Raw genomic sequence first — 24,415 nt, 5'->3', positions numbered from 1 at the left:
CCCCCAAAGGTAGCTTCCCAGATAAACTACAGAAGCTCTCAAGTGCCGGATTTGGGTTACAATGGGGAAGGGAGTACGGTGCATGCAGCTCTACGCAGAAGGACCGGAAGAAGAGAAACAGAAAAGTTGGAGTTTTTCCAATCTCTGAGCTCTACCCTCTAGCTTCTCTCCAGACTGGGGTCGAAAGGCTGAGGGGGCAGGCCCAGAGCAAGGGTGGAGTCGCAACATTTTAGAGCCTGGGAGCGTGTTTGCAGAAAGAACGTAGAGGGAAACCGAACCCCTCCTTACGAGCCCATTTTCCTCAAACAACTCCCGGCCAAGGAAAACCCTGACCTCTGTAAATAGCGAACTATCAAGCACTGAAAAAGACCTCAAAACCCTATCCCTGTTCCCCCCGCTACTAGAAGCGCCCTGTGCGTCTGCGCGTCCATGCGTCCGTGGGTGGGCGCGCGCGCGCATACGCACAGGCTGCTGGGAAGCCGCCTCTCTCCTCTGGGTCTTCCAGTTTCCCGGCGTGCTTCAGGCCCGCCAAATGGGAGGGGGAGAAGCAAGATGGCAGCAGCCGCGAACTCCGGCTCTAGCCTCCCGCTGTTTGACTGCCCGACCTGGTGAGTGGCGGGGCGACCAGCGCTGGAGTGGCCTAGCCTACGCTGGCCAGGGCTGGCCGGGCGGCTCGTTTCTCGTAGCGAGCCGAGCGGCCCAAGGATCCTGGGACTGACTGAGGGAGAACTGTCTGTAGGGCCGGGCGGCGTGTGGAGGAACCGGGAACCCGGAGCCCGGGCCCAGGAACTGGGGAAACCCAGAGTTGGGGGCTCTGAGGCGCTCGCTTAGGCAGCCCCTCGGGCAATCAGCTGGTTGCCGGGGCGCTTCGGGGCCTTGACCCCGAACTTACCCCAACTCCTGTCTGGTGCTCTTGTGGAGCATCGTATCTGCCCCCCTGCTCTCTGTCCCGAGCGCGCACGAGCTAGCTTCCCGGCCCCGGCGCCCCGCTCAGAGCCCCGCATCCCGCGGTTGTTGATGCAGCCTGGGTGCGGCACTTGCCTGTCTCTCGCAGACTGGGAGCTCCCTGAGGGCAGGAACGGCTCTGACCTACCCCCAAGCTCGCCTCAGCGACCAGCGCGAAGCCGGGCAGCAGAGGGCATCATTGCTTGTTAGGATGAACCCCTTTCCTCCTTTCGCAAGTTCTTGGGAATAATGGAATAATTTTAGTCTTTGAGTAGAGTACACGATGAATACGTATGAATTGCCTTGCAAGGAGACCCATCCGAGTTGGGGCTATTTCTGCTCATCACAGTGTATTGTTTGTGTTACTCTCTGGCCCTCGTTATATAGAGATCCTCAAAGGCAAGGGCTGCCTAACGGATCTTTATATTCCGAGTTCCTAGACCTGAGCCTGGCACGTAGTAGGAGTTCAGAAAGCATGTTTTAGACATAACTTGGCTTTCCCTGTTTTCCAGACAAAATGGGCTTTTATCCAATGCACTTGTCTTACTGACAACCTCCATAGAGGAGTTGGGTCAGGATTGTGAGATGACTGTGTTGCATCTTAAGTTAGATGTAAACAGGTGCATTTTTGTGTGTGCATATGTAGGGACTCTGGCAAGATTGTTCATCCTTCAAACTTCAAAGGAGCAAACACAGGAAGCAAGTGAATGTGTGGCTATTTTCTGGGTCCCTCTGCACTTTTGTAACACCCAGTTGCTTCAGTCTACAAATTCTGTGTCCATTTTGGTTCCTTGCTGCATTGATTTCAGAAGTTGGGCCAGGACAGTAAACTTATAGTTAGAAGAGGCTGTATAAGATCACCTACCATTTCCTCAGCGTCTGTTAGGCACCGGGCACTGTGTTAGGTGCTTTGACATACATGTATCTCCCTTGGATGGTGTGGTTACAGGAGTGTAGAGAAAAGTTCCCTTACCCATGCCATTGTAGAATGACCTGTTCAAGGTTAACAAATATGTCTTGTATTTATTGGTACCTGGTTTCATGGGCATAGTTTTGGATTGCCTTAGCTCCCTAATTACACTTCTCTGATTTGGACTCAGAGCTCAGGACAGTACCCTCTGCTTATTCTGTGATGAGTCTAGTCTTGATCAGCCCCAGACACCAACTGATTTATTCTGCCTTTATATGGTATTAATTAATGGTAGTGGCAAATCTTAGATTCAGACTCCAAGTGACCAGACAACCCCAGCTATAGTACTTGCAGTCTTTGTGCTGCTTTCTCTCCAAGGTGGATAATCCAGTGCTAAAATATGGGTTTCTTTGGTGCTGCTCTAAATACAGATCCACTAAAATATGTTTCAGAGCAGTTGAATCACTGGGGAAGTAAGTGTCAAATGTAGAAAGGAGCTATAATAACAGTGAAGTAGATGGCATTTCTGCTTGAACGTGAACTAATTATAGGCTAGTAAGAGAGCTACAGTGTTGAATGGGATAATGATTGTAAATAGCACCTACAAACTCATCCTGAAAATGTTTTTTCACACTTATTTTTCAGGGCAGGTAAACCCCCTCCTGGTTTACATCTGGATGTAGTCAAAGGAGACAAGCTAATTGAGGTATGGAAGTAACATGTCTTCCCTTTTTTTCCCACCACACTAAAGATTTTTGCCAGTGACTCACTTTTCCACCTCCTCTCCTGTGCTTTGTTTTACAGAAATGCTACTTTCGTTCATCCTGATTTTTTTTTTCTATTAAAAGCACATGGTGATATAACACATTAAAACCACGTATCTCCACAGACACTCAGTTTTTTGTGACTCCTCTCACCTTCCAAATGAAGGGTTTTAGTAGATCATGGCCTTGTAGGCCTCAGTCAAACTGGATGCCCTATAACTTGGTGAATTCCTTCTCTCTGAGTATGTGGAGTTGTATGGAAGGTGCAAGATCTGTAGTAATTGAAGAAGACAGTGAATGATGTAGATTGAATTTAACTTTTAAGTTGCTTTTATGAGATTCAAGCCAAAACTCTTCAAAGAAGATAGTAAACTACGATACTTGCTCAAAAAAGAGAATGGAAATGGTGACAAAATTCATTCATTCATTCAAAACATTTACTGAGTACTTATTATGTGCCAGTCATTGTGCTCGGCATAGGACTATAGCAGTGAACAGAACAAATGTGGTTCCTGTCCTCAAAGGAATCATCTGATGGGAACAACAGAATCAAACAAAAATTTGCATGATTATAATTGAAATAAGTACTATAAAGGACAAGTTGAGCAGAATTCCAGCTTTTCTACAAGTCTCTAGAATGAAAACCACATAGAACTTCAAGAGAACATGAATTTTGATTAGCTGTTAGGTTGTGTACTTTTTTTAAATCCTTATGTTACCATTTATTTACCAAGAGATGGAGATTAAGCCCACTCTGACTGTGGAGTTGTGAGTCTCTGTGTCTTCAACCAATTTTATGTTTGCTTGCTCAGATAGAATTTAAGTTCAAGGCCCTATTATTGAGTGCAGTTATTTTTCTTTGGTATATATAGTAAAAACATTGCACTCCATAATGAAAAGCTGTCTTTGAGGTCTCCTGCAGGATGTTCTATAAATACAGTGTTTTCACTTTCAGGATGTTGTAGAGATACCCATGTATTTTGCAAAGTATTAAGGCATGAGTTGTGATGAATTCTCTTATTAATTCATCAAGCCCTGAGCCAGTCACTTAGAGCCCCTTTGTCATGTGTTCTTCTGTCTTAAAGATTACAGAGTACCAAGATTATTCAAGGGAATAAGTTAGCTAAAATATTTTTTGTTTTGTTTTGTTTTGTTACACTGTAGACTGTTCCACACATATAAAATATTGTTGCTAAATAGACATATAGGAGTCTTTTTTTATATATAACCAGAATTTAGTAAATCTTTACTTTACTACAGGAAGAAACAGACAAGGAGGGCTAGCTTTAATGATAATGTCATATTCCTCTGCGAAATAATTTATACTTTCAAAGCACTCTGACTTGTCAAACATCCTTCTAATTACTGGTTTCCATTAAGTGATAATGTTCTCTTTCAGTGCTCTTAGGTGTGCTGAGTTGCCACGGAACTGTCATGTTACAATACTTAGACATCACTGTATTGTTTCCGAGAGGAATAGACACGAGATGTGCTTATTTTTTAAGGATTTAGGCAGCACTTGATACTAACCGAGCTATCTATGTCCTAGCCTTATGTCAGAGGCTTGTGATGTGTTGTGATAGCTGGGTTTAAGAAGTGCAATATTAAAACAAAAGCCATGAGTCTTTTAAGCCCAGTGTGTAAAGATACACTCTGAGTTATAACTCAGAGGCACAACTGAATAATGGTACTAGCCATAGCTAGTTAAGAAATTGTGGCTTAGTGGCTATTGAAAGACCAATGCATTATTTCATTCACTTGGACAGAAGAAGCATATTGTCTAAGAATTCACACATTTTCTTGCTTCTGAGGCATACTTTTTTTTCCCCTACATTTTCACATTTCTATAATTGAGATGCCTTTAATAGTGAATGTATATATTTAATTTGGAGGCCCTTTCTTTTTTTTCCCCTCTAAACACCTAAATCGCTGGTACTGGCAGCTTAGAATCATAGAAATGTGGTCAATTTTATATTAGAGCCCAAGTGCTGGTGATCTTATGTACTGTTTCTTTAAGTCTAGCCTGTGAACACTTTGGTTAGCAAATTTAAGCTTATGAGGACATAATCTATGTGCACATAAATATGAATGAGAAATGCAGTGAGATTCAACCTGCATAGATATTATCTAGAGAGAATAAGATGCTGAAATTTCAGGGCTCTCTCAATTCTGAAGCATTGTCTTATTTTTAACCCAAATCTTAATACTTGGGTCTGAGCAGACATGGGGATGCTTGTGTGACTGAGCTGTCAGGCTGTTGTTGAATCTTGGTGCTCCCTAGCACTAGGGGCCTGGGACAAGCTCTGCCAGCAGCAGGTGGGCACTGTTGGACAGGGTTTCCCAGAGGTGACCCCCATACCTATTTTGAGCCTTAAAGGCTAAGCTGGGAAGGAACTGGGTAAGTGATTGTTTAAAAAACAATTAAGAGTGTGACCCATAGTACTTGTTCATTCCTTAAAATGTTTTTTGCCATATGGTGGATTTTTTGACGCAGGAAGAGTGAAGAAAATATATAATGTAGTGGTTTAAAAAGCTTAGACTCTGAAGTCAGACAAACCTGAAATTTCTAATCCAGTTTATACATATCTAGCTGTGTGAACTTGCGTATATTAATTAATTTCTTTGTGCCTCACTTTTCCTATCTATAAAAATAGGAATAATAGTGCCTGCCTACTTCACAGAGTGGTTGTGAGGATGGAATGACATAGCATAAAACTCATAGCATAAAACTCATAGCACATAGGCACATAAGTACTCAGCAGTTGTTAACTGTTATTAGTACGTGAGGTGTATTTCTGGTTTTGTAAGAACCAGAACCAGCTACATAAAGCATAGGGGAGAATTGTAGCCCACTGTGGATTCAATGACATAGCCAGGAATGAAATATAAGCCTCTTGATTCCTAGCCTGGTACATCCTAGTTTGACTATACTTCCCTACTCAACTTTGTGTTGTCTTCTCTCAGGGATTTTAGAAGGAGCATAGTGTGAAATGTGAACTAGAGCTTAGTGAGACCTTGTGTTTAAAGGAAAAACAGGGAATTCCCTGGCGGTCCAGTGGTTAGGACTCGGTACTTTCACTGCCGAGGGCACTGGTTCAGTCCTTGGTGGGGGAACTGAAATCCCTGCAAGCCGCGTGGCACAGCCAAAGAAAACCCCCAAAACTTAAAGGAAGAACATAATTTATATGAATGAGGGTTATTCTTCAAGTACTCATATTGTAGACTTTAAGAACTGAAAGCAGTGTTAGCGAAAATTTATCCAGAGTCCTTCATCTATGATGGCCCAGTCTACAACCAGTCTGTGGCAAAGGCTTTACTGATCATGGGCTAAAAGAAAAATAAAGACAGTGTAGTGAGTTTTTCATAAATTCAGCACGAAGAGTGGTCCTTTATCCCTCTTCTTACTTATTTGTTAAAATGACCTATCTTTCATAAAATGATTATAATACTGATTGGTGACAATTAAAAAAATAGTTCTCGTATGGCAAAAGAAAAGTTAACAATACTGTGTCACCCCCTACAATTTTTAAAATAATAGATTGCTGGTCTGCGAAATCCCCTTTTCTGCTATTATATTGGGGCCTTATACAGTTTTGTTTTTTCCAGTACCACAGCAGTGGCTAGAAACATTTTGGACCTCTTCTCAGAATTGTTTCAGACCCATGGCACTGTTGTTTAGAATGTTAGCATTGCAGGTCATTTCACACCTGAGTTTAAACCCCAGATCTGCTACTTAACCAGCTGGACTGCCTTGGATACATGGCTTCATCTCTCTGAATCTATTTTCTTATGTTTAACAGTAAAGGTGATACTTGGTTCACAGAGTTGTTTTGAGGATTAGATGACATAATACTTAAAAATGCCTAGCAATAATAGTTCTTCAATAAATGTTTAATCCCTACATCCCCTAACCCCCAAACCTGGAAAATCTATGCCCTGTGAGGTTGTTCCGTATTTGGACACAGCAAATACTCATTTAGAGTTAACTTTGAGTAATGCTTTTTTGTGGGCAAAATGAAATGGGACAATAAAGTTAGATTTAGAGGCTCATACAATGATGTCTAATGTAATTCTAGTTTCTAAAGAGGGTTCCAGAAATACTCTGGGTCTCTGGCAGCATGATTAGAATATAGATAGGTGTTTCTATCCCCTTCCTTTTTGAACCAATTGATAATCTTCATTTGAATATATATTTTTCTAAAAAGCGGTCTTATTACTTTATAGGCATGCTTTGTGTTTCCTGCTTGACCTAAAATTAAGATTCAGTGAAATCTTAAATTTCCAATGGTCAGAAGACAACCACTCTTGCATGCCATTTACATCTAATACGATTAGGAAAGTTCTTTTCATATCAACACTAAACATTTGACCACTACATTTGGGGAGATTAATTGCCATCCATCCCCCAATGTTCGTAAATTATTCTGAGCTCTTTATCTTGAAGAATAATAGTAAATATAAATACTTCCTTTGACAAGGAATTTTATCTTAAGATGCTCTACTTAGTTTATTGGAAGAATTTTTGCTAAACCCTGTTGAAACAAGCTTTAAGTAATATTTAATTTAATTTATTTAGAAACTGATCATTGATGAGAAGAAGTATTACTTATTTGGGAGAAACCCTGATTTGTGTGACTTTACCATTGACCACCAGTCTTGCTCTCGGGTCCACGCTGCCTTGGTCTACCATAAGCATCTGAAGAGAGTTTTCCTAATAGATCTCAACAGTAGTAAGTAACTCATATCCCATCCTATTTCACACATTGTCTTTTGGGCAGTGTGAAAATGCTCTTTGGGTTCTTCAGTTTTGAAATTGTGTTTTGTTGCTTATCAAGGAAGTTTATGTTTGGTTTTTAAATTAGTTGTTCTCCATTCCTGTGATATTTCCTATTTTACTGGAATAATTGATGACTGGAGAGAGAAGAGGGTTTTGGGGAGCACTTTCCTGGAGAGAGCAATAAGTATATACAGAGAACAGAAAAAGCATCCAGGAACTAAGGAATGTGTTTATAGGCCCATGATAGACTGTGGTCCAATTTAAGCAGAAGCTGTGATTAGCTCCATTAATGTAGTAGAGTTGTAGTACAGTAGGACATTAAAAAAAAAACAAAACTTGTTTTGACCAAAAGTTAATTTTTTATAATGGGCTCTTTATCCCAGCTACATTTTGCTGTGATATTAATAATATCAATTTTAATTCTATGAGCATACTCCAACTAATAAGATTTTCAAGTTTGTCAAAGATAATCCCAGAAATGCAGTTGAGACTTGACTGCATGGGGCCTTGAAATTTGTTCATTTTTGCCTATGTATAATTACAGCTTGAAATGTAAAGGATCTGCTTCCTGGGTTGATCGTGTTTTACTCCTTTCCCCGCTCCCCATACACACGCACACATCACCCCAGTATGCTTATATAATGGTTTTGGAGAGCATTGTCTCATAAGTACTTACTTGCAAATTTATCTCATCTTTTCTCTCCATTTCATAATATGCAGAATGCAGACATGGAAAGATATCCAGACTCTCCAGTAGGATTTTGGCTTGCCTTGCCATTGATATTGCACCTGTTTCAGCCAACCTCATTTCTTATCCTGGGGAAACCCCAAACATAACTGCCACCAGGCCAGCAATTTCTATGTTCCTTAGACTTGGGGCTGGAGAGGTCAGACCATAGCAATTCCTGTCTCCTGCCTTAGCGGGCATGCCTATTGCTGGGTTGGAACCATTCCTGCTGGACCCAGAATGGAGCCAAGCCTGTCTGGCAGCAGAGAGCAAGCAGTGGTATTTGTTATGTGGGGTAACAGCAGGTCTGAAGATGTGTAAGAAATCCACTGAAGAGATTCAAGATTCAGTGAAGGAGTTTCCTTTTCATTGTGACCCATGACAAGGGATGCAAAGTGGACCCAGTGCCATTTCCATTTTAAAAAGCAAAACTGATGTGCTGGCAGGAGCTACATTCCCTTCTACAACTCAGGTTTGTTTGTTTGTTTGTTTGTTTTCCTCTCTTACATTTCTGATTTGGTTATTCCCAGCACACGGCACTTTCTTGGGTCACATTCGGTTGGAGCCTCACAAGCCTCAGCAAATTCCCATCGATTCCACGGTCTCATTTGGTGCATCCACAAGGGCATACACTCTGCGTGAGAAGCCTCAGACATTGCCATCGGCTGTGAAAGGAGATGAGAAGATGGGTGGAGAGGATGATGAACTCAAGGGCTTACTGGGGCTTCCAGAGGAAGAAACAGAGCTTGATGTAATTCCATTGTCTATGTCATTGTTATGTCTTTTGGGACGCTGGCTTTTGCAGTGTGTAGCTGTTCTGTGTAGTTTGAAATGCCAGTGACTTAGCAACTGGAGGTTTTCTTGAGCCCAGTGATAAGCCTTTGCCACTTTGGCAGTGTGGTGTGGCCCTTGGAGAGCTGCATTGTGTGGGTTTGGTTATGTATAAGCAGGGCTAACTAGGAGACTGGGTCTCCTGCCAGTAGACCTTTATGGTTGTCTTGTGCACTTTCAGTGGATGTTAGAAGCCAAGGCTGGGAGTTACATTCCTCTAGAGCTGCACTGTCCAATGCAGTAGGCACTAACCACATTCCAAGTTCTCAGTAATCACATTTGGCTAGTGACTAACCATATTGAATAGCACTGATAGAAAACATTTCTATCATCCAGAAAGTTTGTTTGAACAACACTAGCTCACAGAGATTGAAGCTTTCATTCATTTATGTAGCTGTTTTTGATATTGTCCAGTCAGCCCAAGAATCTTCTGAGTAGAACTTGATTACTTTTGCTCTGGGCCTGGCTGCCCTGAAGGCCATGAATTTTACAAGATGTAATTTTAATGTGCTAAGGTTTTCTTTTCTAGAGCTGACCCCAGTAGTTTGTGATGTAGCTTTTGTCTTCACGTGTCTATCACTGCATTGGTGTGGCTGGTCTATCCAGGTAGATCAAACGCCAGCCTGTCCTTAACCACCCACATGCATTTACTATTCTTGTATACCGAGACAGTTTCCCAGCCCTTAGGAAGAAAAGCACAGTAGCAGTCTTACAACTTAGAAGTTATTTTGTTCTAAAGAAGTAGCCTGATAGCCAGGGACCTGGTTGGCAGTCACTCTTGCACATTCTCTTCCAGGCTGCTTCCATGCCTTCCTGTCTTTTAGTTCAGTATGTTAGGTCATCTCTGGGTCCTTGTTCTCAAGACATTTGGGATGTCTCAAACTGCAGTACAGATTGGAATAAGTCCAGGTGATTGGGAAGAGGCAGGCAGCAGTGATGAGGCCAAGTTAATCACTGAGATGGATAGATAGTTATGAGTAGAAATGGGGCCAGATGAAGGGATGGGGAGTGACAAAACATTAATGCCAGATATTCAGTGCACTGGTAACGTCCTTACAAGTTTTAAAGGAGAGAGCTACTGGGAAAGAAGCTGTCAGTTGTCCTTTCTCGTCTCTGTTACTTAAAAACAATTCTTGGATTTCTTCCCAGTTGTATTCTTTTAATTCTCAGCATGAAGACATGATAAACTTTATTCAGAAAAACCCAAAACCTCAACTCAAGGGTTTTTGCACAGATGACCTGTCTTCATCTCAAGGTCCTTCACTCCCTTTTGAATATCACTGCCGCACTAGTCAATGAAGATGTTCCACATTCTGTCAAATTGAGGCTTGCTGGTATTAGCTGTCTAGGGACGGTAATGAATCTTTTCTGAATGCAGAAAAGAATCTCATCTGTGTGGAGAGGTCAAGGTTAGCTCCTAACATCTTCCTGCCCTTTATTTGGTAATATTCTCCTTCAAATTCCTTGTGTACTTATTCCTGTCTTTCCTGTGTGAACCCTGTCCCAGAACCTGACGGAGTTCAACACTGCCCACAACAAGCGGATTTCCACTCTCACCATTGAGGAGGGGAATCTGGACATTCAGAGACCAAAGAGGAAGAGGAAGAACTCACGGGTGACCTTTAGTGAGGATGATGAGATCATCAACCCAGGTGAGGTATCTTCCTAGTTTTTTCTGATGAAAAAGCTGTGATGTCAGAGAGTAGTGTACACAGCCTGTAGGTCAGTTGTAATGTTTCTGTACAAGGTTTAGGATAACAGGTGCTATGTTGAGGGGAGATATTTTTGTACAGAACAGGCATACCTTGGAGATATTTTGGGTTCAGTTCAAGCATTGCAATAAGGCAAGTCACATGAATTTTTTAGTTTCCCAGTACATGTAAAAGTTACGTTTACACAACTTCAGTCTGTTAAGTGTGCAATAGCATTATGTCTAAAAAAGACAATGTACGTACCTTAATTAAAAAATACTTTATTGCTAAAAGATGCTAACCATGCTAGTCTGAGCCTTCATTGAGTTGTAATCTTTTTGCAATAGTAACAACAAAGATTGCTGATCACAGAGCACTGTTACAACTATAGTAATAATGGAAAAGTTTTAAATATTGTGAGAATTACAGAAATGTAACACAGAGACACGAAGTGAGTGAATGCTGTTGGGAAAATGGCACTGATAGACTTGCTTGATGCAGGGTTTCCACAAACCTTCAATTTATAAAAAACTCAGTATATGTGAAGTGCAGTAAAACCAAGGTATGCCTGTACATTGATGGAGTGCCCTGAAACTCAAGCATTATCCAGTTGCAGTGTGAAAGAAGTAGATGAAGGAAGGCTGTAATTCTCCTTTGCTGATCCAGGTATAGTGGAGCTTAAGTATAGGTCAGAGCAGACACTATTGTCATGGGGTTCCATGTATGATTGGTAACTCTAAGATTGGAGAACTTTCTGCTACTATTAATCGCATTGAAGACTTGCCTCTGTAAGGTCCTAATTTATAGATAGTTTGTATGGAAACGTCAGCAAGATGAGAGCATCAGTTTCTGGGAAGGCCATTGAGTTTACCCATTTGTTCCGTCATTCACCATTCGTTTATTGGGCTCATGTTATATCTCAAGTACTCTGGGAGGTGGATGGCATGGAGCTGGGAGGTGCAGTTTATACAGTGAAGATGGAATTGGGATTCCAAAAATCTTGTTTGAAAATAAACCTTCATGGATGGAAACAGGGATCCCAGACTAACAAGTTGCTTTTATATCCCAAATTGAAATGCAGTGAGAATAACTTTGAAGTCCTGCATTTAGTTTCAGAATGTCAGTTATTTAAATGGAGAAAATCTGCTCCAGTGACAGCTCATGTTAAAAAAAAGGTATAAGGATTTTAGTTAGTTAAAAATGCAGTCTGAGTCATCAGGGGGATATGGAAACTAATCAAGTACAGTTTAAAATTGCATTAATAGGGGCTTCCCTGGTGGCGCAGTGGTTGAGAGTCCGCCTGCCGATGCAGGGGACACGGGTTCGTGCCCCGGTCTGGGAAGATCCCACATGCCGCGGAGCGGCTGGGCCCGTGAGCCATGGCCGCTGAGCCTGCGCATCTGGAGCCTGTGCTCCGCAACGGGAGAGGCCACAGCAGTGAGAGGCCCGCGTACCTACAAAGAAAAAAAAAAAAAAAAAAAATTGCATTAATAGAATAATGGGGGACAGTAACCCGGTGGCCTGTGTTCTGAGCAGAACTCACCCAAATGTGTTACTAAATGCAAGCATGGCCTTAAGTACTAAATGTGTTATGTAGTCTTGAGGGAAGGAGACTCCCAGCTATGGAAAGTGGTCCCTAAATGCTGGGAGCTGTACGTGAGGGAGAGTAGATTGGAGGGAGGCACCCTGAGGTGGATGTTTGCAAGGCTGACCTTCGGGAGGACGGAGGAGGCGAAACCAGAGCCTGTGAGTAGCAAATATTTGGCTCAGCATGAAAAGCAACAACGAATCCTTCTTATATTTAGAAGAAGAATTAAAAGAATTCCTGTGAAAGAGATTGGGGCATTCATTCTAGTGACTTTTGTTCACTTTTTGATGATGTGTGAAGTGGAATGAATTACTTCTCAAGGTACTGAATGCCCAAGGGAAATGTTTGGGCAGGAGCTGGATGACTAATCTGGGAAGTTTATTTCTGAGTGCCAGATAAGAGTTTCTAGGGGTTGGACCTAGACATTTGTAGTTTTAATAAGCTCCTGTTTGTACTGATGAACAGCCAACAGTTTGGGAATCACTGAACTAGATAATTTGTTAAGTCTCTTTCAGGACTCGGGGTCTGATATGTTCTGTTTTTCTCCTTGAAAATTATTGTGGGACTTCCTGGCGATTCAGTGATTAAAACTCTGCACTCCCTGGTTGGGGAACGAAGATCTCACATACTGCACGGCATGCCCAAAAAAAAGAAAAAGGAAAAAAAAGAAAATTATTGTCTTGCAGCTTTATTAAGGCAGTACGTTCAGACAGAGTATGGCATAGTGTTTAAGAGCGTGGGCTCTGATCAGAGGGCCTAGGTATGAAATCCACCTCTCCGCTTAGTAGCTCTTTGACCCTGGCCAGTGACATGACTACTGGTCTCAGGATTGGTGGGGAGATTAAATGATTAATATATGTGAAAATACCTCATATCTGTGCTTGGCACTCAGTAGCCCTTGGTAAGTGTTAGCCATTGTCCTCATCATCATCCGCCACCCCTTTTGCCTTTACCTATGCAGACTTTCCTATACTAGAAGTAGACTTAGCAAGAAACTTCTCGGTAGATCTTCCAGGAGCAGAGATTTCCTGCAATGGGCAGACCCCCTCTCTAGGAGTCGAATGGCTAGAGAATGAGGAGAGGGTGAGAGGCCTGAGCACCGTTCAGCCAGCACAGGACAGGGTCCCCCAGATGGCTTAGCCCCCACTTCCGCAGGCCTCTTGTGTTTGTGGGCCACATACCCCGTTAGCCATGCCTCTTGGGCTCCAGTTGCTCTTGCACTTGATTTAGCTTTCCTGAAGGGATGATTGGAGCAGGGCTGTTACGGTAATGAGAGAGAAGATAAGGGTGCCTTTTTTAGAGACCTCTCCTTCCTGATGAGCCTGGATATCTTTTCCTCTTTCTTCTTCCATATAGAAGCTATTCATCCATTGAACATCGATTGTTTGTGAAAATAATTCCAGGGTATGTTCCTTAGAGGCACCCTAATATGTGAAAAGCCAGACTTAAAACAAATAAACCAGGGACTAATTATTCAAGTTAAATAAGGAATCTTTGTATTCCAAAGGGACTCACAAGAGTGTTTCTTAAATAGCAAGTGCCCTCAACACATTAAAATAAGGTGAACAACATCTATTAGGGAAGCAGCTCCTTTCCTGCCACTGCATTAAGATAAAAGGGCCCTCGAGTAGTGTTTCTAGTAATGATAATAAGTCTATGCTTGCCTGTTTCCCCACACTCAGTCTTCAGTGAGAAAACTGTTCATTCTAGGTGATCCAGCCCAATCTCCCCTCTGTGCTCCAAGAAAACTATTTTTGCACCACTCTTCAAGCACCTCCATTGTATCCTAGCCTGTCTGGCTTTACAACTGTGAACTCCTTACAGGCAGGACGGTGTCTTGTTCTTTATTTCCGTGCCTGATGTCCAGTAAATGAGAGACTGACTGACTACAAGCATGTCCCTTACTTGGTCTTAGTGCATTCTTCTGGCACAGTGAATAAATGAAGCTAGAAGCTTCGTAGGGTTCAATAGTGTGTGTATAAGCTGTGAAAAGGGAGCCGCGGTCCCACCCTGCCTGGACAGGGGCTTCAGATCCTTTAGTGAGTCTTAATTGTACAGGCACACCTTGGAGGAATTGTGGGTTTGGTTCCAGACCACTTCAGTAAAGTGAATATCAAAGCTAGTCACACATATTTGTTTGGTTTGTCAGTGCATATAAAAGTTATGTTTACATTATATTGTAAACTGTTAAGTGTGCAGTAGCATTATGTCTACAAAAGCAGTGTACTTGTTTCTTTACAATGCCTTAATTACAAAATACTTTATTGCTAAAAAATGCTAACCATCGTCTGACAATGCACGGTTGCCACCAACCTTCAATTTGTTGTTTTTTTTTTTAAAAAAAAACAATATCTGCAAAGCACAGTAAAATGAAACTCAATAAAACAAGGTATGCCTATATACAGTTGTTCAGGTTGAAAGGCGAAGTTAAGCTAGAAGCCTTGGGTCTGAATCCTAATTCTGTTATTTGCTAATGAGCGGGTGTTAGCAAGGTATGTGGTGTGTGACCTCTTTTTATCACTAACATGAGATTATTGATGTCTTCCCTCAAAAGAAGGAGGTATGTGGAATGGGAAAGAACCTGGGGGAGCCGGTGTAGCACATAGTCCGGAGCACAGGCCTGTTTCTGGCTGCTTAGATTTATATCCTGGCTCCTCTCCAGCAAGGTGACTGGGCCGGTCACTTTCCTTCTCCAAGCCTGAGTTTGTTTTCTCATCTATTAAATGTTTATTGTAGTGGTACTTACCTCGTAGGGTTGTTGTGAGGATTTAACACAGTACCCAGTAAACACTTGAAGTGTTAGCTGTATTTTACTGTTTTAATATGAATGACTGTGATTGCTTTATTCGCATTGAGCCCTATAACTTTAATCCTCCCAGCTGGTTACTGAACTAACCCTGCCCTCGTGTCTTTTTGCAGAGGATGTGGATCCCTCAGTTGGTCGCTTCCGGAACATGGTGCAGACTGCAGTGGTCCCAGTCAAGGTAGGAAGCATGTTGTGACAGTATTTGAAATGTCATATAGTCTGGTTTAAAAACCCACTCTTTTATATGTAGGTACGTGTTAAGTGTGTGCTTAATTTTAAAACATTCTCTGCTCCTTTCCCATTTTTCATACTGTGGAAATCCATTTACCCCATCTATGTGTAGGGATCCTGGAGTGCCATAGAGAGGCTGCAGGTGACCAGCTAGCTTGATCCTGCATGTAAATTATGGTGTGATGTGGGTCTGTAAATTTACCTCCCAGCAGGGTGCAGAGAGACCCACCTTTCTTTAACCTTCCCTTCTTGACTCAAAGTAAGCTATTAGGCAAAGAAGAGACATTGTTGCATTTCTGCATGGCACCTCTGGCCTTTACCACATCTTTATTTTGTGAATGGGGATGGCACAGATAGGAAAGCCAGCCCACATTGGATTAGGTTTAAAGAGCAGCTCTGTTGAAGAACCAAGAGGTGGAAGTTACAGAGGTGTTCTGATTGCTCAACATGTGGAGAACCACCTGCCAGCTAGGGCTCCAAAAGGGAGCAAGTGGCCCCTGGAAGTAGATCCCTATTAGTAGAGGTATTCAAATGTGATTGGAAGATGCTGGTCAGAGATGCTATAGGGAGTTTTATTTTTTAAAAAATCTTTAGAATATATTAGAATAGATTGATAAAATGTGTCAAGTTCATGCAAAAGGAGTAGAGGGGTGAGGGAGGATCTTTCATTGAACTTTAGTCCAGTGTGAAAAAGTATAAGATGAAATTTTTCCATACAACTCCATAGTATTTGTGTTACATTTCCCCTTGGGCACTTTTCTCTTTTTTCTTCACCCTTTGGAATTTTCTGTTGCCTTTAAAGTATAATTTGAATTTTGACAGATACATACACCTGGGTAACCACCACCATAATCAAAATACAGATTTCCATCACCCCAGAAAGTTCCCCTGCGTCCCTCTGCTGTCGGCTTCCTCCCGCTCCAGGCAGCCAGTAAGCTGCCTGCAGCCACCACAGATTTGTTCTGCTCTCAGATTAGGTGCCCAACAGGAAGACACTAACTTTTTACTTTCCCCCCAAAAAAGAAAAATGGAAATACTTACTCCATCTATTATCACCTCTGATTCCTGAAAGGGCATTTTAACATTGAAAACAAGAGGGAGGAGTATGACCTTAGGGTAAAGAATGGTCACTTAAACTGGATAAATCTTACTTTATGGAAAGTTCACACACTAGCCTCATTTTTCTCAGTTTGATGTAGGATGGTGACCACTTTGTGTGGGGCAGTGTTCGGGAGCCGTGATGTTACATGACCACTGTAAGGTCTCTTCAAACCCTGAGATTTCAGGACAGTGAGATGGGTTGTTTAAGAAACAAAACAAGTTAGAGGTTTAGGGGCCTTCCCCAGTTTTTCGAGGACTGCAATAGAACAGGCTAACAGCACTCTTGTGTCTCACTTCTTGTCTTCTCTATAAACCACAGAAGAAGCGGGTGGAGGGCCCTGGCTCCCTGGGCCTGGAGGAATCAGGGAACAGGCGCATGCAGAACTTTGCATTCAGTGGAGGACTCTATGGGGGCCTTCCCCCCACGCACAGTGAAGCCGGCTCCCAGCCGCATGGCATCCACGGGACAGCACTCATCGGTGGCTTGCCCATGCCATACCCGAACCTCGCTCCTGACGTGGACTTGACTCCTGTCGTGCCGTCAGCAGTGACCATGAACCCTGCACCAAACCCTGCCGTCTATAACCCTGAAGCTGTCAACGAACCCAAGAAGAAAAAATATGCAAAAGAGGCTTGGCCGGGCAAGAAGCCCACACCTTCCTTACTGATTTGATATTTTTGGTAATGGAGGAGGGTGGGATTGGGTGGGAACAGGGTGGAAGGGTGATGGGGGAGCTAATGAATTAGGGAGAAAAACTTTCCATGTGTGCAGTATCGTCTTTCAGAATGTCTCCTGGGGTCCTAACCATGTAATATTAAAACTGGGGGTGGGGTTGAAGTATCCCAGAAAGACCTGTCTTCAGAACACTTTCATTGAAGAGAAATGTTTCATACATCCTTTTAAATAGACTGCCCTGGCTCTTTTCCACTCTTTCCATTATCTCCTTTTTTCTTTTCTCCCTCTTTCTAGGATCACTTTTTAAAAAATTATTTACCCCAGGGAGAGACTCCAGGCCCTCAGGTTGAATGTAGAGCTGTGGAGGTGACAGTAGCATTGCCAGCTTTGTGGGTTTAGCAGCCTGATTTATATTTACTATCCTGCAAGTCCCAGGTAGCAGAAGGGTTGCCACGGATTCCAGGTTAACAAGAGGGTTTAGAATGCTTCAGTTAAGCTAAGGTTTAAAACAACTCAGAAGTTTTCCTGGGTCGGTGGTTTTGAGGTCCAGTAGTTAGGCTTTTCTCTTTTGTCCTTTCTGTTAGAATGAGAACATTTTGATTTTTCTTCATCTGTGACCAGTGCCATAGACACAGGTTGATAGTTTTAAACTTACAGTATTGTTTGAACTTTACCTGTTTTTCTTGTCAAACCTGAGTACTCTACTTGCTGAAGTTTCTCATTTGATTCCAGAGTACTGTCCTCTACTCTCTAAGGCATTACTTTCCTTTTCAAGTGTGTTATGAAGGCAATATAAAGGATATGACCAGTTAGAGCAATGTCAATTAAAAAGGAAAAGATTTTACTTTGAAGTAATGGATATCTCGAAGAGGACATCTTCAGATGTTGATTTGGAGGCTCTTTCCCCCCCTTGACTGAGAGCTCTCGTTGTCCAGAGCTCCAAGACTAGACCTGGTTAACAAACATAGGAGACGAAGGTAGGACACATTGATGTGAGCTTTGTACAGAGATTTGTACATTTGTGTAATAGGCCTTTTCACGCTTTATGTGTAGCTTTTTACCTGTAACCTTTATTACATTGTAAATTAAACGTAACTTTTGTCATTCGGGTGCAGTCTGTGATTCGGTTGCCATCACCTATTTCTACTGCCATTAGGGAATATTTGTCAATACAGCTGTCAGGCTTGGGAGGTGATGCTCTGTCCCCATTTTATTACTACAAATAAAGATGCCCCCTGATGAACGTGGAAATTCTAATTAGAGATTCCAGTCCCCAGACTGAAGCCTCAGCGAGCAAAGTGGGTTAAGAAGTGCTTGCTGCCCTTCATCAGGAGGCAGAGCCGCAGGTCTGACGAGGAAGACTGGGCTTTGAGGCCCTTGTCCTGGGTGTAACCATTGCCCTCTGGTTACAGCTGCATGCATTTGCGCTATAGCTCAGGAGGCACAGGAGTGAAAGGAAGCTAAAGATGAGTACATTTAGAAGGGATTTCAGCCAGAGTTTGGATTGGATGGGTGGGTTTTGCATACTAGAACCTCGTGTGCAGGAAGCGCATTTGTGTGTGGTGAGACTTAATATATGTGGCTTTGTGGTGAAAATGCCAACTAGGTTCCAGATCCCTTAGATTGAGAGTGTGGACTCACGGCAGGAGCAGCCTGTTAAAGAACAGATCTGTAAAATCACAGACAAGTTAACTTCTCCACTGGCCTCCGCAACAGTGAGTGTCCTCGTCTTCATGAGGGTGCCTTCCTCTCATCACAGCGAAGGTTACTGTTAGTGCTGGTTAACTGTCACTCGTTGAGCACCTGCCTACTGTGCCAGCCATCTACAAGCATGTCATTTAATTTTCATAGCCCTAAGAGGAATACTGTTTTTATCCCCATTTTACAGATGAGAAAACGGGCTCAGAGCTAAAGTAAACTTCCTTATGATTTCGTGTAGTAAAGTCAGGATTTAAACTGTAGCCTGAATCCAGAGCCTGAGCACAGGTTTACACGGCCTCCGGGATGAGTTAAGGGGAAGGATGTGCCGGTCTTAGGTGGCTCGTCATTGTGCTCCGTAGACTGGAGCTAGGTGTTTGTTCTGAAGTTTGAAAAAAGTATTTTTGGGACTTCCCTGGTGGCACAGTGGTTAAGAATCCACCTACCAATGCAGGGGACACGGGTTCGAGCCCTGATCCGAGCCCTGGTCCAGGAAGATCCCACATGCCACGGAGCAACTAAGCCCGTGTGCCACAACTACTGCGCCTGCGTGTCACAACTACTGAAGCCTGCGCGCCTAGAGCCTGTGCTCCTCAACAAGAGAAGCCACCACAATGAGAAGCCCACACACCACAACTAGAGAAAGCCCGCGCAAAGCAACGAAGACTCAACGCAGCCAAAGATGAATAAATAAGTAAATAATTTTTTTTAAGAAGGGGAAAAAAAGGTTTTTTTCCAAACTGGACAACTTACTAGAAGGTATAATAAGGGATTTAGGTCTAGTTTAGATAATAAAATAAATCCTTCCTGGTGAGAGAAAATAAAATCCTTCCTGGTGAGAGATGTCATGCATTATTCGGTTTCAGAATTTGAGTTGCAGAGTAAAACGAATTGGTGTCTCAAAGAAGGCTCAACAGAGAATATCCAAGCCTACAAAGCTCTGTCTTTCTCTTCAAAGGTCCATTTGCCTTTAGTGGAAGCAGGACTGGCTGAATTTGGTGGTTACACAGCATACGGAGGCATGTGTGTATGGAAACCTGGCTCTCCTGGCACCAGATTTCTGATTTATTCCTATCATGTTTTAGTGCCCCTCAAAGATGAACACTGCAGGAAGGGGCTCAGCTGTGCCTCGCCCCTAATGCAGCTCTAGACGATGACTGTGGGTAGGTAAGCCCCTGCTGTTCACCACCAGGATCAGCAAATGGTCTCTATCACTCAGGTGAGCACAGTGCTGCTGAGGGATGCAGGGATGAGAAGCAACTGTTGGTTTCCCCAGAGTCCTATGCCCCTAATAGACCACCTGCTAAGGAGGGAGGAGATGACTCTTCCCCTCCCCAGGGTGGGAGAGAGTGATGAACCCCATGGAGAAGGACCTATTGACAGAAAGCAATAGGTGATCACAGCTCAAGCTGTTTGGTGACTGCTTGCCTAAAATATGCTCATCATTATCAACTCAGAATTTTGGAGTCTGGAAGGGTTTGTAAGATCCTGTCTGGATCCCTCATTTTGCTTGCAAGCAAACCATGGCAGCGGGGACTGACTTCTACTTCTTTCAACTAATATGGATTGAACATGTGTGAGTAGAGATGAGTGAAACCCGGGGTGTCAGGGAGGCTTCTAGGGAGATGATGTTTGAGCTGAGCATTGAAGATCAAGGAGGGATTTGCTGCGTGAAGGACTGTGGGCCATGGTTCTCCAGGCAGAAGAACCAGTGTGAGAGGCATGGAAGGAGGACGAGGGGATGGCTGGGGGGTGGCAGGAGGGAGGAATCAGAAAGGCAGAGTCCAGGTCCCACATGGTGAGCTCTGCTGGGGAATTTGAATCTACCAGGGAGCCAAAGAAGGATTTGTTTTCCTTACTTAAAAAAAAAAAAATGTATACAGACATTCTTATACAGCAATATTGGAAAATCCAGAGACATATACCTCACACAGACACGCACCCTCCTCACCCAGAGTGGGGAGACTTCCTCGGGGAGATTTCAGGCAGGGCAGTGACTGATCGGATTCAGATGTTAGAAAGTCCCTCTGGCAGCAGCTGAAGGTGAGTCTCGAAGCAGGGGAGACAGGTGTTCTAGTGTACTCTCTCACACAGTTTAGCAAACCTAGAGGTAAGTCCAGATGTAGAGAGAATAGGGAAAAGAAAGTTCCTTAGTAGTTCTATCTGTGAGAGGGAGGGGTGCTAAGAGGAGAGGGTCATGGAAAGCTTCAGACCTTTGATGTTTCCATATGGCGGAGGTGGGGGCACTCCAAGCAAGGGCAGCTGCAGGAGTAAAGGGGGTTGGGGTGGATTAAAGGCCCTGGCGATGATGTTGGGGGTGGTAAGAAGGCTGGAGTGCTCACCTACCGAATTGGGGTAGTATCTGTAGCCATGGAATGAAATTGCTGGAGGAATTGTATGTGGAGGCTTCTACCTCTGAACTGGGGTAGAGGTGCAGTTCCAGAATCAGCCAGCAGGCAGGGCCCTGCTCCCATCCTTGCAGCCGCCGTAGGAGCCAGTGTGAAGACCCAGGGTTGTGGGTGGCAGAAGATAGGAAGGGAAAGCATCTGGCTCCTTGTCAGGCACCTGATGGCACTTTACGTGTTTTACCTCCCTAAATTCTCCCAACAGCCCCGAGAGGAGGTTGGTTGAGTCCGACTTTATACCTGGAGAACTTGAGGCTCACAGAGTGCACAGCGGGCAACTGATAAACCAGCAGTTTGAACCTGGACCTGCTGTTGAGGATGACGAAAAACACAGGGGAGCTCCTGACTCAGGTTGCTGTCCCTGCCTGTGCCTGGGGTCTGTGAGAGACTCTGGATTTTGGTCCCTTTCTGATTTTTCTCTTTCTCAGTTTCCTAACCCTTCTATCTCCATCTCTGGTCCCTTTTGGGGTCCATGGAGCTCCAAGTGCTGTCTCCATACCTGGGCCAGGCTGGGTGACTGAAGCCCCCTCCAGACACTATTGCACTCATGGCCTGGGGACAAGGTTACTGACAGGAAGTGCAGGTGAGATGTGGAGAGAGGCTCTCAGGAGAGAACCTCTGATGACCAAGTCCCCCAGCCTGCCTGCCTCGGCCTCCCCTCCACCCCCACCATTACCACGGTCTTCCTCCACAGCCAGGCCGCCACTTGGGCCTGGAGCCTGTTTTTCTGCGGTTATGCCCTCTCCAACTGACACCATCAAGACAGTCTCTCCTCCAGACCTTCCTCAGCAGTGTTCTGTTCATCGTCACTGTTCTCAAAGGGAAACAAAACCAAAACCTCTTTATTCCACTTTCTCACCAGGTACCACAGCTTCCTCCTGTTTCTCTCTTCCACCTTGCACTACAACTCTGGAAAGAATTGTCTCATCTGTGTCTTCATTCTCCACTTGCTTGTGAATCGACTTCAGTCAGGTTTTTGTCCTAACACTCCATCAAAACTGTGCCTGCTGATGACTCCAGTCCGTCGTGTTCACTGCTCTGCTCAGAACGCTCCAGAGGCCCCTCATTTCCTCTGGCCTGAGAGCCAGTCTTTTCACTGCTCTGCACCCCCTCCCATTGCCTCTCTGTCCTCCTACCTCTCTCCCCCTTGCTCATTCTGCTGCAGCCACCACGGGGTCTGGCTGGCCCTTCAGCCCTCAAGGCACACTCCCACCCTGCCCCTGTGGCTGGAACTCTTCTCCCAGATGGCTGCCTCCCTCACTGCCTTCAAGCTGAACAAGAGGAAGGCAGGCCCTGACCTCCAGAGGCTGGCCTGGCTCACACAGCTGGGCCTTGGTGCTCTCCTGCTGAACATATACAGTTTCACAGAACATCAGTGTCAGACAAGGCCACTCTGTGACCACGATGGATCAAGACAAACAGGACCACTCTGTAATGATGTCTGAACACAGACAAAAACGTGAACATTGTCCAAACCACAGAAAGGAATAATTACCTTAAATGTCAATGGACTGAATGCTCCAATTAAAAGACATAGAGTGGCAGACGGGATAAAAAAACAAGAGCCTACGATATGCTTCCTACAAGAGACCCACCTTAGGGCAAAGGACACATAGATTGAAAGTGAGGCAATGGAAAAAGGTATTTCATGCAAATGGAAATGAAAAGAAATCAGGAGTTGCAATACTCATATCAGACAAAATAGACTTTAAAGCAAAGTCTATAAAGAAGGACATTATATAATGATAAAAGGATCAATACAAGAAGAGGATTGTACACTTGTCAACATATATGAACATAATTTAGAAGCACCCAAGTGCATAAAACAAATACTAACAGACATAAAGGTAGAAATTGACGGGAATTCAATAATAGTAGGAGAATTTAACACCCCACTTACATCAATGAACAGATCTTCTAGACAGAAAATCAACAAGGCAAGAGCGATCCTAAATGATACAATAGAACAGTTAGACTTAATTGATATTTTCAGGACATTACATCCAAACCACAAAAAGGACCAGCCATCCCTGTACTGGGTTGACTTGTGGCCCCAAAAGATACGTCCACCCAGAACCTCAGAATGTGACCTTATTTGGAATAAGAGCCTTTGCAGATGTATTTAAGGTAAGCATCTTGACATGCGATCATCCTGGATAAGAGTGGGCCCTAGATCCAATGATGAATGTCCTTGTAAGAGACAGAAAAGGGAAGACACAGAGACACAGAGGGGAAGCTTGTGAAGAAGGTGGCAGAGACTGGAATAACATGTCTATAAGCTCAGGAATGCCAAGGGCTGCCAGCAGCCACCAGAAGCCAGGAGAGAGGTATGGAACAGATGCTCCTTCAGAGCCTCCAAAAAGAACCAAACCTGCCAACACCTTGATATCCAACTTCCAGCCTCCAGAATTGTGAGAGAATAAATTTCTGTTGTTATAAGCCACAAGTTTGTAGTAATTTGTTATGGCAATCCCCCTAAGCTAGCTAATATGGGAGACTTGCTTTTTGCTAATAACAGTGGTAGCCTTGGTCTGGTCTTCCCTCCTTCTAGCTAAAGTTAATTAAGATCCCCAGTCATGAAAGTAAGGGGATGGAAAAAATATTCCTTGCAAATGGAAATCAAAAGAAAGCTGGAGTAGCAATTCTCATATCAGACAAAATAAAGACTTTAAAATAAAGACTATTACAAGAGATGAAGAAGGACACTACATACTGATCAAAAGATCAATCCAAGAAGAAGATATAACAATTGTAAATATTTATGCACCCAACATAGGAGCACCTCAATACATAAGGCAAATGCTAACAGCCATAAAAGGGGAAATCGAAAGTAACACAACCATAGTAGGGGAATTTAACACCCCATTTTCACCAATGGACAGATCATCCAAAATGAAAATAAATAAGGAAACCCAAGCTTTAAATGGCACATTAAACAAGATGGACTTACTTGATATTTATAGGACACTCCAACCAAAAACAACAGAATACACTTTCTTCTCAAGTGCTCATGGAACATTCTCCAGGATAGATAATATCTTGGGTCACAAATCAAGCCTTGGTAAATTTAAGAAAATTGAAATCGTACCAAGTATCTTTTCTGACCACAACACTATGAGATTAGATATCAATTACAGGAAAAACAGTAAAAAATACAAACACATGGAGGCTGAACAATATGCTACTAAATAACCAAGAGATCACTGAAGAATTGAAAGAGGAAATCAAAAAATACCTAGAAACAAATGACAATGAAAATACGATG

At 43.4% G+C, this 24,415-nt stretch overlaps 1 protein-coding gene and 1 non-coding gene across 4 annotated transcripts; both read left to right on the top strand.

Moving 5' to 3' along the window:
* The first annotated feature begins 453 nt into the window (after positions 1-453).
* Positions 454-18,153, top strand: PPP1R8 (protein phosphatase 1 regulatory subunit 8). Of its 3 annotated transcripts, none has more exons than XM_004323697.4 (7): positions 454-608; positions 2,501-2,561; positions 7,196-7,349; positions 8,654-8,874; positions 10,462-10,606; positions 15,153-15,217; positions 16,691-18,153. In XM_004323697.4, exons 1-7 carry the CDS (start codon positions 553-555, stop codon positions 17,042-17,044), a joined length of 1,056 nt encoding a protein of 351 aa, XP_004323745.1. In that variant the 5' UTR covers positions 454-552; the 3' UTR covers positions 17,045-18,153. The 3 variants fall into 3 exon arrangements, with proteins under 3 accessions (XP_004323745.1, XP_033695775.1, XP_019793910.1); XM_033839884.2 differs by lacking the exon at positions 8,654-8,874 and adding an exon at positions 8,117-8,595; XM_019938351.3 differs by lacking the exons at positions 454-608; positions 2,501-2,561; positions 7,196-7,349; positions 8,654-8,874 and adding an exon at positions 8,897-10,363.
* Positions 4,133-4,298, top strand: LOC117309966 (small Cajal body-specific RNA 1). The gene has a single exon (XR_004524240.1).
* Positions 18,154-24,415: the final 6,262 nt, after the last annotated feature.

The sequence above is a fragment of the Tursiops truncatus genome, chromosome 1, assembly GCF_011762595.2.
Source record: "Tursiops truncatus isolate mTurTru1 chromosome 1, mTurTru1.mat.Y, whole genome shotgun sequence".
In the NCBI taxonomy this organism is placed as follows: Eukaryota; Metazoa; Chordata; class Mammalia; order Artiodactyla; family Delphinidae; genus Tursiops; species Tursiops truncatus.
Note: the sequence above shows the minus strand (reverse complement) of the source record. Positions and strands in the feature narration are given on the sequence as shown.